The sequence below is a fragment of the Salarias fasciatus genome, chromosome 4 (genome assembly GCF_902148845.1).
Source record: "Salarias fasciatus chromosome 4, fSalaFa1.1, whole genome shotgun sequence".
Taxonomy (NCBI): Eukaryota; Metazoa; Chordata; class Actinopteri; order Blenniiformes; family Blenniidae; genus Salarias; species Salarias fasciatus.
The window spans coordinates 5191991-5207802 of record NC_043748.1 but is presented as its reverse complement, the minus strand read 5'-3'; the positions used below and the strand labels follow the sequence as shown (position 1 = coordinate 5207802).

General features: G+C 41.3%; 3 protein-coding genes across 3 annotated transcripts; all 3 read left to right on the top strand.

Annotated features, from left to right (window-relative positions):
• Positions 1–1879: 1879 nt before the first annotated feature.
• LOC115386680 (hemoglobin embryonic subunit alpha-like) lies at positions 1880–2520 on the top strand. The gene is made up of 3 exons (XM_030089096.1): positions 1880–1977; positions 2034–2280; positions 2376–2520. Exons 1-3 carry the CDS (start codon positions 1880–1882, stop codon positions 2502–2504), a joined length of 474 nt encoding a protein of 157 aa, XP_029944956.1. The 3' UTR covers positions 2505–2520.
• A 1859-nt stretch (positions 2521–4379) lies between these two features.
• On the top strand, positions 4380–5011 carry LOC115386857 (hemoglobin embryonic subunit alpha). Its single transcript, XM_030089306.1, has 3 exons — positions 4380–4477; positions 4563–4770; positions 4883–5011. Exons 1-3 carry the CDS (start codon positions 4380–4382, stop codon positions 5009–5011), a joined length of 435 nt encoding a protein of 144 aa, XP_029945166.1.
• Positions 5012–12350: 7339 nt separating this feature from the next.
• LOC115386852 (hemoglobin embryonic subunit alpha-like) lies at positions 12351–13278 on the top strand. The gene is made up of 3 exons (XM_030089303.1): positions 12351–12511; positions 12597–12804; positions 13070–13278. Exons 1-3 carry the CDS (start codon positions 12417–12419, stop codon positions 13196–13198), a joined length of 432 nt encoding a protein of 143 aa, XP_029945163.1. The 5' UTR covers positions 12351–12416; the 3' UTR covers positions 13199–13278.
• The last annotated feature ends 2534 nt before the right edge of the window (positions 13279–15812 follow it).

The window sequence follows — 15812 nt, the reverse complement described above, 5'->3', positions numbered from 1 at the left end:
ATGTGCAATTTATACTGGATTCAGCTGATCTATCTGTTTCATGACTCCAAAATAAATCAATAAACAAGTACAGCAGGTGTACAGGACTGCTGTGAAAACAACAGAATAATGTGGTTGGGACCAGAATGACAGGAGGGTGGAGTGGAGGTGGAGTGGATGTGGATGCCAGTAAAGGAATGAGAGACAGAACTCATGTTGGAAGGCGCGTAAAAAAATTAAATAAAATAAACAAAGCCCATGAGTTTAAAAGTCCATAAAATGTTTTATAAGATGCTCCCTGGCTGCATAAATATATGTCAGTGTTCATAAAATCAGTGTTTGGAACAGATATTCACAACTGGTACACATTTGTTTTTGTAGCTCATGTGCCACTTCTAAACAGTATTGTTTCAATATGTGATGGAAGGAAGAATACTCTTTTAAACATATGAAAAACTGATATTAACTGATTAATCATAACTTACAAAATCAGTTTCTGACCATATGTAGAAAAGCTTTTGCAAAGTTTCCCGTGTTTAGATGCGGAGGGAAGAAAAATCCATGAATACAAGTGAAGGTAACAAAGTTGTTGGAAGGGCAGCATCCTCCTCAGCTGAGCGTACACAGTGACGACGCCATTTTCCCAAGAAACAATGCAGTCAGCTGTAGCACAGATGGCCTCAATCTCGCCATCACAGCAGCATCTGGTTTCCTCAGACAGCTGGCCGTCTCTGGGAGGAGCCGCTCAGATAAGGCCCCTCACTGCACTGCCTCATGTCTAAATGTGGGAACGACTGCTGTTGTTGAACCCAAAAATACGCAAGGCATTGTTTTCCTTGTCTGCGGACTCATTTCCCCCTGAGAGCCAGCTCTGCCGCTGTCCTTCCACACAATAATTCAGTCAGTGTTTCATATTTCCTCCATGATTCCCTCTGATGGAAAACTACACTTTCTCATTACAGTTCAGCTGAACTCTACACACTAATCTGTTGTTTCTTTTGTGTGGATCCACCCTGCAGCTACAATGTAGTGTTACTGATAAGCCTTTGAAACGTAACACATGGTGGAAGGAAAGGCATGGAAGTGCTTTTTTTTTTTTAATTTATTTTTTGGGAGAGTTTCCAACTGATAAACAAATCTTTTAATACTACTTGGCAGTAGAGCCAAGATTTAAAATCTCTTTGGGTGGGACACATCTGACCTTCAGAAAGACCACAGGCAGGCAGTGAAATCAGTTTTTATTGTAATTTCAATTAGGTTGTTAGGTTTGGGCCCTGTGATGACCTGGTGACCTGTCCAGACTGTGTCCTACGCTTGTCCACAATAAACTGAGATTAGATCCAGCAACCCTGAACAGGGTAAACTGGAAAACATGATGGATGGATGGATGGATGGACTTTGTTTAGGGTCTGATGGCTATAAAACAAAGTTTCTCTGCAATCAAAGGGTTTTCGTGTTATTTATACTGTTTGAAGAATATTTGAAGAGACAAATAAGTTCACACCTAAGAAAGCAGGCGTGGAACAAGATCATTTTCAGGGGTGTACATATTCCTTTGGTTGATTTATGGATTTTTTTTATTTTTTTTTAAATATTGTTGAATTCAACATCTTGCTTCCTCAGTGCATTTAGCAAACTGTAATAAGAGCTTAAAGAAATGTCCCTCTGGGATTAATAAATAAATGACAGAAAGAATGAATAAAGTATTTCCATTGCGTTGTATTGTTTTCTATTGATGTTTATCTCACACAGGCGGTGGTTGATGGAGCACTGCCACTTCCCCGCCTCCCCACCCACATCTTTGGGGGGGGGGGGGGCTATGTGTTTCCATGCTGCCTTGAGGTATATAAGCCCTCACTCTCCCTGCTGACAGCATACCTCGTCTGCACACATCAGCAAAATGACTACTCTTACTGCCAGGGACAAGGCCACCGTCAAGGAGTTCTGGTCCAAAATTGGGGACTATGCGGAGGACATCGGCAGAGACGCTCTGTCCAGGTGAATATGATCCCCATTCTGGACGGTTATGGTTTTAAATCAGATCTTTAACCAAGCCGACCCAGTGAACTCATGATTGTTGTTTCCCCCTGCAGGATGATCGTGGTCTACCCCCAGACCAAGACCTACTTCTCCCACTGGAGCGACCTGAGCCCCGGATCTGCCCCCATCAAGAAGCACGGCATGACCGTGATGAATGGAGTGGCCGACGCCGTGACCAAGATCGACGACCTGACCGCAGGTCTGCTGAACCTCAGCGAGCTGCACGCCTTCACCCTGAGGATTGACCCCGCCAACTTCAAGGTGCGCAAAGTCCAGAAGTCTTTACCCATGGAGCACAGCAAAAAAACACTCTCAGTAGCATCATTGTCATTGTTGTGATTCTCCTGTTTTCACAGATTGCTGCTCACAACATCTTGGTGGTCATGGCCATGATGTTCCCCGTGGACTTCACCCCCGAGGTGCACGTGGCCATGGACAAGTTCCTGGCTGCCGTGGCCCGCGCCCTGGCCGAGAAGTACCGATAAACACCTCATCTGTACCGCCATGCTCCAGCTCACTGAGCGACATGATGAATAAAAGCACAAATGTGAAAAAACAAAACTCTAAATGCTTGTTTTCTGGTTATTTCATCATTGATTTGTGTCGTTTTTGGAGGAAAGAGTAAAACTGACATGACTCATTCCATCAGAGAAACACCCCTCAGCTTGGATCATTTAGGCCACATTTAAGCTTTCAAGTTTGCAAACATCCATAAACACAACAAAAACTTCCTCAGGGTGTTTTTCCATTTCAATAAAGCGTCAAACAAATGTCGAGCGCAATAAATCACATTACAATCGCAAGCAAAATATCTTCAAGACACAAAATGAGCCGACTGAGTTAAAGAAAGACAGAGTTCTTCTGATGAGGCACACAAACATTTCCAAAGGTTGATGCTCTACAAATATTAAGCAATCAGTTTCTAAAATACAGTGGATTAACACTGACAGTGGACAAACACACAACGTTTTGTATTCAAACTATGACAAACATGCGTATGTCTCACAGGGCTCTGTCAATATGAAAGGAACAATATCAGCTTCATTAAAATGTTAGAAAATTAACTCATTTTAGCATTTCTTCTCAAACTGACCATGAAATATTCCTGCTGTTTGCCTCTGACACGAAATCCTCCTACTTCTATCCTCCCTCCTGTGTCCTTTTTTTTCTCTGGATAACTTTTGAAACAGCGTCAGGATATTGCAGAAAAACAGTTTCTCCAGTTTCATGTGAAATGTGGATCAAATCCAGGCAGAAGATGCAGACTGGGGTGTGCTGCACTCAGAGGAAAACGCAGGCGAACCCAGAGACCTCTGCTGATGATGTGGAGCGAGAAGCATTGTTATCTGACAACAACACCCCACCCTCCACGCTGCTGCTGCTTTCTGATGCACTAATTGTGTCACAGCAGGGGGGCTCTTATCATCACACAATCATCATTTGTGTTGTTGTTTTGTTCCTAAAGACAAAAGACAGTAATGATCCACTTCTTTTTTTTTTTTGTGGTACAAGACAAAACAATACATTTGAATTTAAATTCTAGAAAAATAAAAAGAAAAGAAACAGACATGAATAAAAAAATATTCCACTACATTTATCATAACAACATACTCAAGCTTTGATCACTTCTGCCATTATCACATAACCTATGACATCGAGATTTCTTTAATATCTACTAGTTTAAAGCGATAACACAAATTCCTCTGCATCAGACAAAAATGGTAGATTTTAGTGTTTCTCTTTATTGTGTTCTGTAACAGAAGTAGCTCCATCTGATTTAGTAACTGCTGGTGAAGACATCTTTACCACGGATATGAAGCATCACAGACAAAATATTTAGGCTTGCAGACTGGTTTTCTGTTCATTTGAAATAAGTAAAATTTGAGTATGTGTAATCACCCAACGGGGTTATGCCTTCAGACAGATGTGTTCTAATGGAAATTTGTTGCTGCAAGTTATTCATATCCTCACCTATCGGTTTCTTTATGCATCATTTGCTAAAGCTCATGTATATATCATAATTATATCATCCCTTCTTATTGATTTTGGGTTTTGACTGATTTTCTGCAATATTTTAATTTACATCTTTAGTACTTTCATTGTATATTTGTTTGTATAAGTTTTGGAAAGCACACCTCTAGTTCTTATTTGCTAAAAAATGCCAGAATACAAACATACATAACAATATCAGATATAACACAATGGGCTGTGTTTTGGACCGTCACAACTTTCTAATCTCTCCCACTGCATTGTTTACGTGCCACGCCCATTTCTTGAGGGGGTGCCGGTGGGTGTGCACTTGCTTTGTTGCGGACATAAAAGGCCCTCGCCGTGCAAGTTCAAGTCATACCTCAAGCAAGATGACTACTCTCACTGTCAGGGACAAGGATACCATCAGGGCCTTCTGGGCTAAGATTTCAACCCACGCACCGGACATTGGCAAGGATGCTCTGTCCAGGTAACCCCCCCATCCGTTTTTCTTTTTTTCCTCTTACTTTTTTTTCCACTTCGACCTTCTTATTTACATTGTTCTCCCCCTCCAGGATGATCGTGGTCTACCCCCAGACCAAGACCTACTTCGCCCACTGGAAGGACCTGAGCCCCGGATCTGCCCCCATCAAGAAGCACGGAGTGACCGTGATGGGCGGCGTGGCCGAGGCCGTGTCCAAGATCGACGACCTGACCGCAGGTCTGCTGAACCTCAGCGAGCTGCACGCCTTCACCCTGAGGGTGGACCCCGCCAACTTCAAGGTGCGCAAAAAGACGCAAATGGAACGCGTAAAGACGCGCAGCTCAGCTTTTACGCAGCCCGCATGTTACGGGCATATAAATCATCTCACTGTCTGTTTTTGATTCTCTGCAGGTTGCTGCTCACAACATCATGGTGGTCATGGCTATTATGTTCCCCAACGAGTTCACCCCCGAGGTGCACGTGGCCATGGACAAGTTCCTGGCTGCTGTGGCTCGCGCCCTGGCCGAGAAGTACCGATAAATCTGTTGTGGAAAAGACAACCGTGCATCATTCTGCACCATGAGAATAAATGCAAAGAAAAACTAAACTTTTGGTTTCTGCTCATCCTTCTCTTTTTTTTTCTTTTTGTTTTTTTCCTTGGCGACGCCTTCTTTGACTCCACTTCCAGATTTTGTGACAATATATTTGACCAAATGGGAAATATCTAAATCATTTCAGAATCAGAGTTGGGTTTATTGCCAAGTACAGTTACTACGAATTTGTTTTGGTGGCTGGTGCAGCAATAGTAGTTGAAAAAGACAATAAACTCCAATAACCAATCAATATGTGATGGGTGCTTCAGGTTTCACCAATATATGATATGATTTATACTAGAGGTCAATTTAAATATAACACATCATTAACATGCATCTTCATATCTCAAAACAATACCTTTGGAAAGGCAAAAACTTCCTTTAATGGAAGAAACCTCTGCAGTGGGCGGGCCTCTGCTGGACACCTTCAGAAAGACAGAAAAAGGACAGAGGCAAATAGCAGCAGACAAACACATGGACTGACAAAAGAAGGAATACCAGCTCATCCCTGCAGACCTGATGGAGACAGGAGGCTCAGATCATGGAGTTTGTGTTGCACAGGAGAAAGACTGAAGGTTAGTGACATGTTATGATGATATATCATATGGATGTAGTGGTCAGTGTAAAGATCTCCCTAAACTGACAGCAGCATCACTGGAAAATGGTCCAGGCTGGCCTGAACTGTAATCCTAAGAAATAGGAAAGTTTATAGTCTATTCTTTAACTGAAAGTGTGAGCTTTTTCCGTGAGAGAAGAGCAATATATAGACATGCAATATAAATCACTGCTTGAAAAGCAGTCATTTGTTTCATGCAACCTCTGCAAATACACAAGTATAATTAATCTCAGTTAAGTCACATAAATTGTACAAATAAAAAAAAATGCCTCAAGGATTTAGTTTTTCATCCACGATGACCACAATATAGAAACCCAAAGAAACAGGAATCAAAGAGTTCATAAGCAAGAAAAGTTTTTTATTGGGCATGTGAGAAGCTTTGGTAATATATGCATGGCAGAAAGGGTGCTTGAATTAAATTCTAAAGTAGCGTAATGCAAAAAAAAAAAAAAAAAAAAAAACTTCAATGAATTTTGCTTTTAGTTTTTTAAAAGCAAAACTTGTGTACCTCTCGAGCCTTTCCTTTTCTAACTGATGCAGTCTGGCCATTGAGAGCAATTCATTTGTGAATAACGTTTTGTTGAGGGACAGTGAGACAGAGATCCAAACTTAGACACCAATCATATGATTACTGAACAGAGCCAGTTCTACTTCACATGTTGCCTACAGGCCACAGATTAATTTGTGTCCACTTCCATCTGCAGTTCACAAAATTAGTGGAATAGCGTTGTTTTTGTAGAAATTAAAACTCTTGCAAATAAAGTAGAAATTCAACATTCAATATGAAACAACTGCTTATTCACTGTTTTTATTTTTACCAACCAATGTAACATCTTGAAGCCCTCTGAGGCAACTGTTGTGATACTGAAAAATACATTGATACAAAAATAAATTGATTGATTGATTGATTGACAACTGAAATAACCACACAGTTTGCAAATGATAACACTATAAGCTATATTTACACTCTGTATGTAATGAAAATAACCCAAAGCCAGATAAAATACTCTGTGTGTTTTTATACATATGTGTGCAAAAACGGCATTTTGAATGTGCAAGTTTTTCAAAGTTTTGGTCCAGCCTTTCCTATTGACCATACAACCTCTTCTTAAACACTTGACTCTGGTAGAATATTCATGCTGACGCCTTCACTTATCCTGTTGTTTTGGAGAAGTGAAGCTGTTTGGAGCTTGAAATGGACCGCTGTGAGCTCAGAACTCTCTTCAGAAGAGTTGGACAGTCAGTGGGATGCAGCAGTCTAGCATTTGCTCCTGATGCTGCTTCCCTTTGCTCTTCTGAGGCTTTTCTAATATGCATGCGAAATATACATTTTTTTCCCCTGCACATCATATTAGACACAACTTTATTGCCTTAACAGTGAAATATTTATTTAACATTGGATTGCAGTTACTTATTTAATATTATTTGTATGAATACTAATTGGGCATTTCACCTTTGAATCAGTGTGAGCTTTCCCATTTTAAGAATCAACAGTAACAATATCTAGCTTTATTATTAAAGATGATCCCCCCCCCCCCCCCTTTGTTGTGGCGCCCCCTGGAGGCCACAGCGCCCTCAGTGTGTGCCTTTTTTGCCTCATGGGGCAGTTGGCATTGTTCCTACATAAGATATAAGACGCAAGAGTGAAAAGTGATTTTCTGAAGTTTATGTTTGCAATTCCTGCACCATCCGACAAGGGGCGCTACAACACCTCCTCCGAGCCTGCTCTGAACACATGACTCTTCACTTCAACCCTGTTTTCTGTCATTTGCTTCTTCTAAGCATCTCAGAATTCCTACAAGACATATAAAAGTAATAATTATTGCTACAAAATATATAATCACAATTTCTTCGCCCAGAAATGGAAATAAATTATTTTAAACTAAAAACTTTAGCAGGTCAGTTCATCATCCTTCCATGTGATTAGCTTATTATATACTATTTGCAATATAGAGCAGTTGCTTGTGTTGTATATAGTTTGATGCACGGTTTCTTAGTACAAATATGGACAAATAAAGACCTTGAAATGATAAAATATGGAACACTGTTTTCTCTTAAAACGTTCCCTGAATGGATGAAGATATAAAACTCAATGACCTGTAGCCAAAATGACAAACCATTTAGAAATTAAGAAATAGAATTGGTAGATAATCAAAATTGGATGTTGTGCAAATGAATCTAATAATATCTCAAAATATTTAAGTAAACTTATTTCTTAGGACAAAAACATGAGATAAATTATTGGGTCACTTTATGGTACTGGCTGTGGTATACCAAAAACCTAAATTTCCACCAGCACCACACACACACACTTCAAAACATAGGTTTTAAGTGAGAGGTAAATTCTCCATGAAGGCAGTTGATACAGAAATCAATCTGCTGATCTTTTTATTTGGGTGCGGAAAGTCTGAAAGTTCAGATAAAGAATCGATGGCATAATCTGTCGTCAGCAGCCTCCAGGAACTCTTAAGAAAATGGAGAGAAAATTTGTTCAATTTTATGTTTCCTTTTTCTAAATGTGTCATGGGAGTGGGGGAGTGGAGGGTGTTTTTTATTTTAATGTGATTTGAATTACTGATAGCTTTCAGTTTTTAGAGACCAGACCTAATTCATTGACTCCAGCCTGGACCTGGTTAGTTTGATTATAACTCTGTTGTGATAATGAGGGTTTTTAATATTCATTGATATAATTCCACAATTCTACAATTTCATTTAGCAGACGCTTTTGTCCAAAGTGACGTACAAGACAAGCAAGAATTCAGAAATAAGAAAGAAACCTTTAGTAAGTGTTTCAATTGGTTCAAGTACGATTGGTCAAAGGAGTTGCCATCAAGTTGCAGAAGTGCCAACTACTCCCCCCACATTTATTTTTTTTTTTTGGTCAACTTAGTTAGTGCTAAATAAGTGCTGGGTTTTGGACCACCTGTCTTATTCTACCCTTAAGGTGGAGTCGGATGGATTAAGTGCTAAGGTGTTCTCTGAACAATTGAGTCTTTAATTGTCTCTTAAAAGCAGAAAGGGAATCGGCTGAACGCACAGAGTTTGCTAGTTTGTTCCACCATTTGGGAACAACAGAGGAGAAGAGTCTGACTGGAGGTTTAGAGCCGTGCTGGGCTGGAAGCACCAGGCGTCTCTCACATGCAGAGCAAAGTGGGCGTGAAGCAGAGTAGACCTGGATCAGGGAATCCAGGTAGGCTGGAGCTGTTCTTGTAAATGTTTTGTAAGCCAGGAGGAGATATTTGAATTTGATTCTGGTTGCAACTGGAAGCCAGTGAAGGGAGATGAACAGGGGAGTGACATGAGCTCTTTTGGGCTGGTTGAAGACCAGACGTGCTGCTGCATTCTGGATCATCTGTAGAGGTTTGACTGTACATGCAGGGAGACCCGCCAGAAGAGAGACATCACAAGAGCCTGAACCAGAAGTTGTGTGGCCTGTCGGGTCAGGAAGGGTCTGATCTTCCTGATGTTGTAGAGGGCATGACGACAAGACCGAGAAACTGAGGCCACGTGAACCTTAAAGGTCAGCTGGTCATCAATCATGACACCCAGGTTTCTGGCTGAGTTTGTGGGCACAAGTAGGCTCCAGTGAAGTTGGACGCTGATCTGAGGCTGGACAGATGGACAAGCTGGAAAGACCATGAGTTCAGTCTTAGACAGATTTAGCTGAAGGTGGCGTTCCTTCATCCAGGTGGAGATATCAGCCAGACATGCTGATATCCGAGCTGAGACTGTCATGTCGTCAGGTGGAAAAGAGAGGAAGAGCTGAGTGTCGTCAGCATAACGGTGGTAGGAGAAGCCATGGGAGTGAATCACTGCACCAAGTGAGGTGGTGTACAGAGAGAAGAGTAAGGGACCAAGCACAGACCCCTGAGGGACCCCTGTTGATAGGCCACAACAGGACAGAACCTGAGAGGCCTAGGTCAGAGAGTGTGGATAAGAGGATTTGATGGTTCACTGTGTCAACGGCAGCAGACAAGTTCAGCAGCAGTAGGAAAGAGGAAAGACCAGGAGCTCTTGCCAGCTGCAGAGATACTTCACTGATAGGAGTGCAGTGTCAGTGGAGTGGTCGCATCTGAAGCCTGACTGAAAAGGGTCAAGCAGGTTGTTGTTCCGCAGATGTTCAGAGACTTGGTTAAATACTGAGCATCCGGTATTTTCGACAGGAATGGCAGAAGTGAGACTGGGCTGGGTTGAGATGAGGCTTTTTGAGCAGTGGGGTGAGTAGATAATCCAGAAGATAATCCAGAAGATAAGGAAGAAGAACATCCCTGAAAATTCAGACATGCAGAACGCAGGCAGTGAAATCTGCAAAGAAGCACTCTGAATGTTCGACCTGGAACTTAAAAGGGTCACAGAGTCCTTCTTCTCTCAGATTATCACCAAACACAGTAACAATGCACATGCTTCATTTAGTGTTGTGGATAGACTGACTTATCTCTCAGCATCCCTCCTGAACTCTTACCTGATGCAGCATGCAGCAAAGATTTTTCATCTCATTTCACCTGAAAAGAATTACCCGGATAACAGAGAGAGAGAGTCAGTCAGTCCACCTCAGGCATTATCACTGTAACTTCATGCATTATTTTGCACAGTGGAAGTTTTTCCATTTGCAAGAGGGATGTGAAAACTCCTCACAGAAAGTTCCAGTTGCTGGAGCGCAATAGTGCTGTCCAATAGAGCTCGAAAATGGTTGCCTTGCCTCGAGTATTGAAAACACAGTTCAGTAATTCAGAAAGTGAAACACAGCTCTGCTGCACTACATTATCTCCCTGCTCTCTGAGGAGCGCCACGCCTTTAGGTTCAGACGGCACTTCATATGCTCTCCGTTACTCGCTGCATTTCTTAGGGCCAACAAGTACTAGTGCACAAAATGAATCCAAATGAGGCAGTCCAATAAATCTTGAGTCTTGACTGGTCTGTACTATTTATTTTGCATTAAAGGGCCAATAGGAAGACTTAATGTGTCATTCTTCCCATCTTCAAACTAGCATCTTGTGCAATTAGTGCTACTAGTAGGCACTTTGGCTTTTACTAGTTCAACTTGGGAGCACTTATGTCCTTACTAGTAGTATTAATATGGTAAAAAATATTCAAAATAGTGCTCACTCTGACTCTTACTAGTACTAGGAGACAATTTGAGCCTCACTAGCAGTACTGGTTATACTAGTAGGTGCAATGTAGCTTACTTGCAGTAACACATCGCTATACTACTAGCGATGCTCAGATTGTCTCCTATAACAAGTGGACATTTTGGGCCTTGCTAGTACTACTAGTGTACATTCTTACATTCGTACATTTATCATTAGGCTACAAATATGGCGCATCCCAATGCTTCTTGGGGACAACTGTGGAGAAATCTTCAAGACGGCTTTAGTAAGGATCGATCTATTTAACTACTCAGATGGCTTTGCCAAAGCCGTAACTTAAAAGAGTCACAACTTGAAGAAGTCGTTGACCTCATGTCATCCTCATCATATCTAACTGCTCCTCCGGAGTCGGGTCAGACGGGCAGCGTCTCAAGAACTTGTCTCTTTGCAGCAAAGTCAGGTCTTTGCTGCAAAGAGACAAGTTCTTCAGGTAGAAGACGCCGTGTGATCACGGTTGGTGTCAGTGGAGACTGTCGGTCTGAGGTCCGAGCCTCAACTGCTGTGGTCCTCGAGGGAAATATGGTGATGAACAAGGTTAGAGACTGAACTCAGTGTGCATTGTTTGGACTCACTTTAAATCCAGTTCAATTCAGCTTTATTTACGTTGCACAAAACACAGCACATTTTCAAAGGGAAAGCCCAACAGTTCCACATGAGCAAGCAAAGCAACTAGAGAAGCAAAACTCCATTTTAGAAGGAAGAAACCTTTGCAGAACCAGACTCAGAGGTGGCGGCTTTCTGCTATTCCGGTTCGGGTGAGGGGATGGAAAGAGAGAAAAGGACAGTACAAACAGATTGTTTTTCTGAGTCAGTTCAGCATTGATCCGCTCACTGAGCTTTATGGGTTAAGAGAAGGATTTTGAATTCTATTCTAGATTAAACAGGAAGCCAGTGAAGAGAAGCTAACATTGGGCTGATGGGATCTCTCCTCGTGCTTGTCAGAACTCTTGCTGCAGCATTTTGAATAAGATGAAGACTGATTAGACAGTTGCTCGGAGAAGCCGTTAACAGGGAATTACAATAATCCAGCTGGGTTACCCAAACGCTTGACAAAACACTCTGATTCCTTCAAACTGTGATACTTGGACCGGTAAACTTTATTTTTTACTGATTCACATTCATTAGCCCAACATAAATAATAGAATTTTAAGAATACTGATTTAGAAAAGTATGTATTTCAATTAAAATTATAGTTGCTTGAAGTAGTAATTCTGAGTAGTCGAGTCTATAGTACATCTTAGTTTCATTTTCAAGTTCTCTTTACACAAGTTAATTAAACTCAAATATAAGTGTGCTGTATTGAGTAAACTGTTGTTAGAAGAACTTATACCTAACTGTATGTACATGTTACTTGAAAATTGCAAGACAATAGGTTTGCATGAATTTTTTAAGCACAATCAACTTAAAATTCACAGTTTACAGTCAATTTACAGCGAATTTGCTTATCTTTGCCAAGTGCATCAGGTTCTCTGGAGTCCGTCCAAAATCACCAGCTTATCTTGGAGGAAGCTCTGGTGCGCACATGCCCAGTTTCATGTATAAATAGCCCCACACTTTGAGCGTTCAGCTTTCACCGATCAAAAGTCAAGATGAGTCTCAGTGCTAAGGACAAAGATACAGTCAGGGCTTTGTGGGCCAAAGTGACCCCCAAAGCTGCGGACATCGGAGCCGATGCTATCGGCAGGTGAATGTCACTCCAAAGCTTAGATGCTCGGTGCTCCTTCTGACGCCCATTGGACTTATTCACTCTTGTTTTTATTCCCCTCCAGGATGCTGTGGGTGTACCCGCAGACCAAGACCTACTTTGCCCACTGGAAAGACCTGAACCCCGGCTCTGCACCGGTGAAGAAGCACGGAGCCACCGTGATGTCCGGAATCGCCGATGCTGTGTCCAAGATCGACGACGTGACTGGAGGTCTTTCTGAGCTGAGTAAGCTGCATGCCACCACCCTGAGAGTGGACCCCATGAACTTCAAGGTACCTCAGCATCACTCCACACTATCCTAGATATTATGATTGTCTGGGCAGACACACACCAACCCTGCAGCGGGCATTCTTCATTTCCTATGTGTTTTATATTGAGGAAGGACACACATTAAACACTTATCACGTTCAATAATGGACATATTTGCCATTTTAAATATTACACCCTGTAGTAGTTGCAATATTTATGGTAAGGAGACAAATTAACGGCTGATATTTCCAAGTCTGAGATGTTTGAAGTTTTCTTATCTTGCGACAGATTCTCTCCCACAACATCCTGGTGGTCCTGGCCATCAACTTCCCCAATGACTTCACCCCCGAGGTGCATGTGTCCGTCGACAAGTTCCTGGGCATCCTGACTCGCGCCCTGGCCGACAAGTACCGATGAAGTGCACGAGGAGGCACCAGCAGAGGATGGACAGCAGTACGACCACTCTGAATTCAAATTAAATGTCATTCTAAAACTGATCCATCATTCTTGTCTGTGTGGTGCTGCTTTCAGTTCCTTTAACCTGATAAAAAGAAATGGCAAATTCGGGTTTCCTATTCGGCTTGAATATGAAGGGTTGGATAATTCCGTCTGATTGTTTCTGAATATCAAATTGGATTCATAATATAGAAATCAGGGTCTCAAATTAGGATTAAATGCATAGTTGAAAGTACTTACACAAATGATCCATCTTGTAAAGCAGAAATAACCTGGGGTGAAGTCATTTAGATTTCCATAAATAGGATGCTTGGTATAGCCAAGATACTTGAAACGTCTTGTCAAAAATCCCTAATAATTTAGATTTGTCTCATCTGAATGTTATATAACAAAATAATATCCCCTATTCAGGCTACCAAGAGGTTATCCAACATCAGGCCATCAATAATCTGTTTGACAGTCAATGTTCGGGGACGAAGAAATAATTGAAATGATGCCTTCTGCCCCCCAAAAAACAGTAAAGTAAAATAAAAGAAATTATGTTCTGATTAAGTCATCTGTTTTAAACATGAAATCTTTTATGGGAGCCTCAGAAGAAATTGATGTAATGAAAAGAGCAGATGATAAGGCTTTTTTAAGGCTGTAGCATCAAAGTTAATTGAGAAATAAAGACAGGAAACTTGCAGTAGATGTAAATATATCACATCCGCCCAAGTTAAGGTGGAATAAAGAGGTGAATAAATGTGTTTCCCATGTAAACACAAAAGAGAACACTTTCACTCCAAATTACTTAATTCAAAATAAACAAAAAAAAAAAACCTCATGTAATCATGGCCTATAGCGCCAACAAAATGATATTAAGACACAAAAGAAGCCTCTTTCCCATCAGTGTGAAGTGGACACGATGCTACAAGTTCATTTTTATCAACAACAGCTGTCTACGGAGCAGCAGAAATAATATTAGCATAGTTATTAATATTAGCCGACTGTGCTGCTGCGGTTGTTGCTGTGTGTCGGTGGCAGCGTGTTTCTCTGACCCTCCACACTTTGTCCTCACCTGTGATCATAATTAGCCTTCGGCCTTTCGCTTGAGGCCCATGTTCACAATGACGCCTCATTGCAATGTAACCGTCCATTGATCAAAGACACAAATAAACAAGACTAAATACACTTAAACTGTAAGTGTAGTGATAAATGATTGTTTGTTTGGAGTTGTGAAAAGTAGTTAAAAGTTGCATAACATCAAAATTAATTCAGCGCTAAAGATGGTTCTGAATAGAGACAGAGACAGAAACAGCTGCATCTGCTTAAAAGTACTCACAGGGACTAATATTTATATTGTAATCTAATGAAACCATCTGAACAACTTCAGAAGAAGAAAATAAAGACTACACTTTTCAGTACATTTTTGAGGAAAAGTAAGGAATTTCTCCATTATTTCTATTTACTGTTATTTATGTTCAAATGATAAACTTATTTAAAGCTTTTTCAAACAGATTGGAAACAGATGGAAACTGTTTATTTTCTGATGACATGGTGGGAAACTTATTGCTGGTAGGCTAAAACAACAACAGCAACACCATCTAGTCATCAAGATCAGTAGCTTCCAGGGGCTTTCTGGTAAGCCCAGTTCCCACAAGTACATCTTTATCACAAGGAACACAGCTACAAAACACACACACATATCCAGCTCCTCTTCAAGATGAAGAGTCCTCAGTGTCCCAGCGCTCTGGGCTGGACTGCAGTTATTCCCTGAAGTCTGGCCTTGTCCAATAAACCTCCATTAAACTCTCCATCACCTACCCAACAAGCTGAATCTTAATTCCACGCCCTCTTTCCGGAGGAGGCCCCGGTACAGAAGAAGCTTCACTCCATAAATCCCCCTGACGGTATCTGCTGTCCTCATTCTGGAAGCCGGTGGGTGCGCACAAGTTTGACACAGATGTGTTTCTAAAGATTCCACATGAACTCTCGGGTCACCACAGGTTCTGTCGGCATTCAGTGAGATTATTTTCAGAGAAGTTATCGATGTTTTAACTGAGATGAAAACGAAAATAAAACTTGAGAGACGCTTTAAAAGAGGATGTTAATATTTGAGTTATTTATCTTGTGCGCGGCGCGAACAACTTACTTATCTTGTGCGCGCAAATCATCTTGAGTGCTCAAGATATTACGTTGTGCGCACAAGCTACTTATCTTGTGTGCACAAGATTGAAAAATATATATCACCTCGCGGGAGTGCAGGGGCTCCGGGACGTGCAGCAGGCAGTGCGGCGGCGCAGGGACCGTCTGCAAATTACATGTCCGCCGCAACAGTGAAGACAGATACCACAAAAATATATCGAATACCGGCACTGGTATTCTCTGTCGTGTATAAAAAATATCACTAAAGCCTTCACCTGTCTTCTGCGGATTGCATAACAACACTTGGTTTTATTTCTTTAAACCCTTTTCTTAATTTCAAATGGATTTTTTATGTTGTAGATCAATGAATCTTTGTCGACCTATCCAAAAAAGTCCTGCTGATCTTACAACAGCTATAACTCTTCCAAAACATATATATTTTTAAATTATT

Bases quoted from the DNA above. Each gene is read 5' to 3' on its own strand.
- LOC115386680 (XM_030089096.1), top strand. From the start codon at position 1,880: ATGACTACTCTTACTGCCAGGGACAAGGCCACCGTCAAGGAGTTCTGG. The intron at 1,978-2,033 runs GTGAATATGATC...TCTTTAACCAAG, and splicing joins GGCAGAGACGCTCTGTCCAG to CCGACCCAGTGAACTCATGA. The intron at 2,281-2,375 runs GTGCGCAAAGTC...CTGTTTTCACAG, and splicing joins TTGACCCCGCCAACTTCAAG to ATTGCTGCTCACAACATCTT.
- LOC115386857 (XM_030089306.1), top strand. From the start codon at position 4,380: ATGACTACTCTCACTGTCAGGGACAAGGATACCATCAGGGCCTTCTGG. The intron at 4,478-4,562 runs GTAACCCCCCCA...CTCCCCCTCCAG, and splicing joins GGCAAGGATGCTCTGTCCAG to GATGATCGTGGTCTACCCCC. The intron at 4,771-4,882 runs GTGCGCAAAAAG...GATTCTCTGCAG, and splicing joins TGGACCCCGCCAACTTCAAG to GTTGCTGCTCACAACATCAT.
- LOC115386852 (XM_030089303.1), top strand. From the start codon at position 12,417: ATGAGTCTCAGTGCTAAGGACAAAGATACAGTCAGGGCTTTGTGGGCC. The intron at 12,512-12,596 runs GTGAATGTCACT...ATTCCCCTCCAG, and splicing joins GGAGCCGATGCTATCGGCAG to GATGCTGTGGGTGTACCCGC. The intron at 12,805-13,069 runs GTACCTCAGCAT...ATCTTGCGACAG, and splicing joins TGGACCCCATGAACTTCAAG to ATTCTCTCCCACAACATCCT.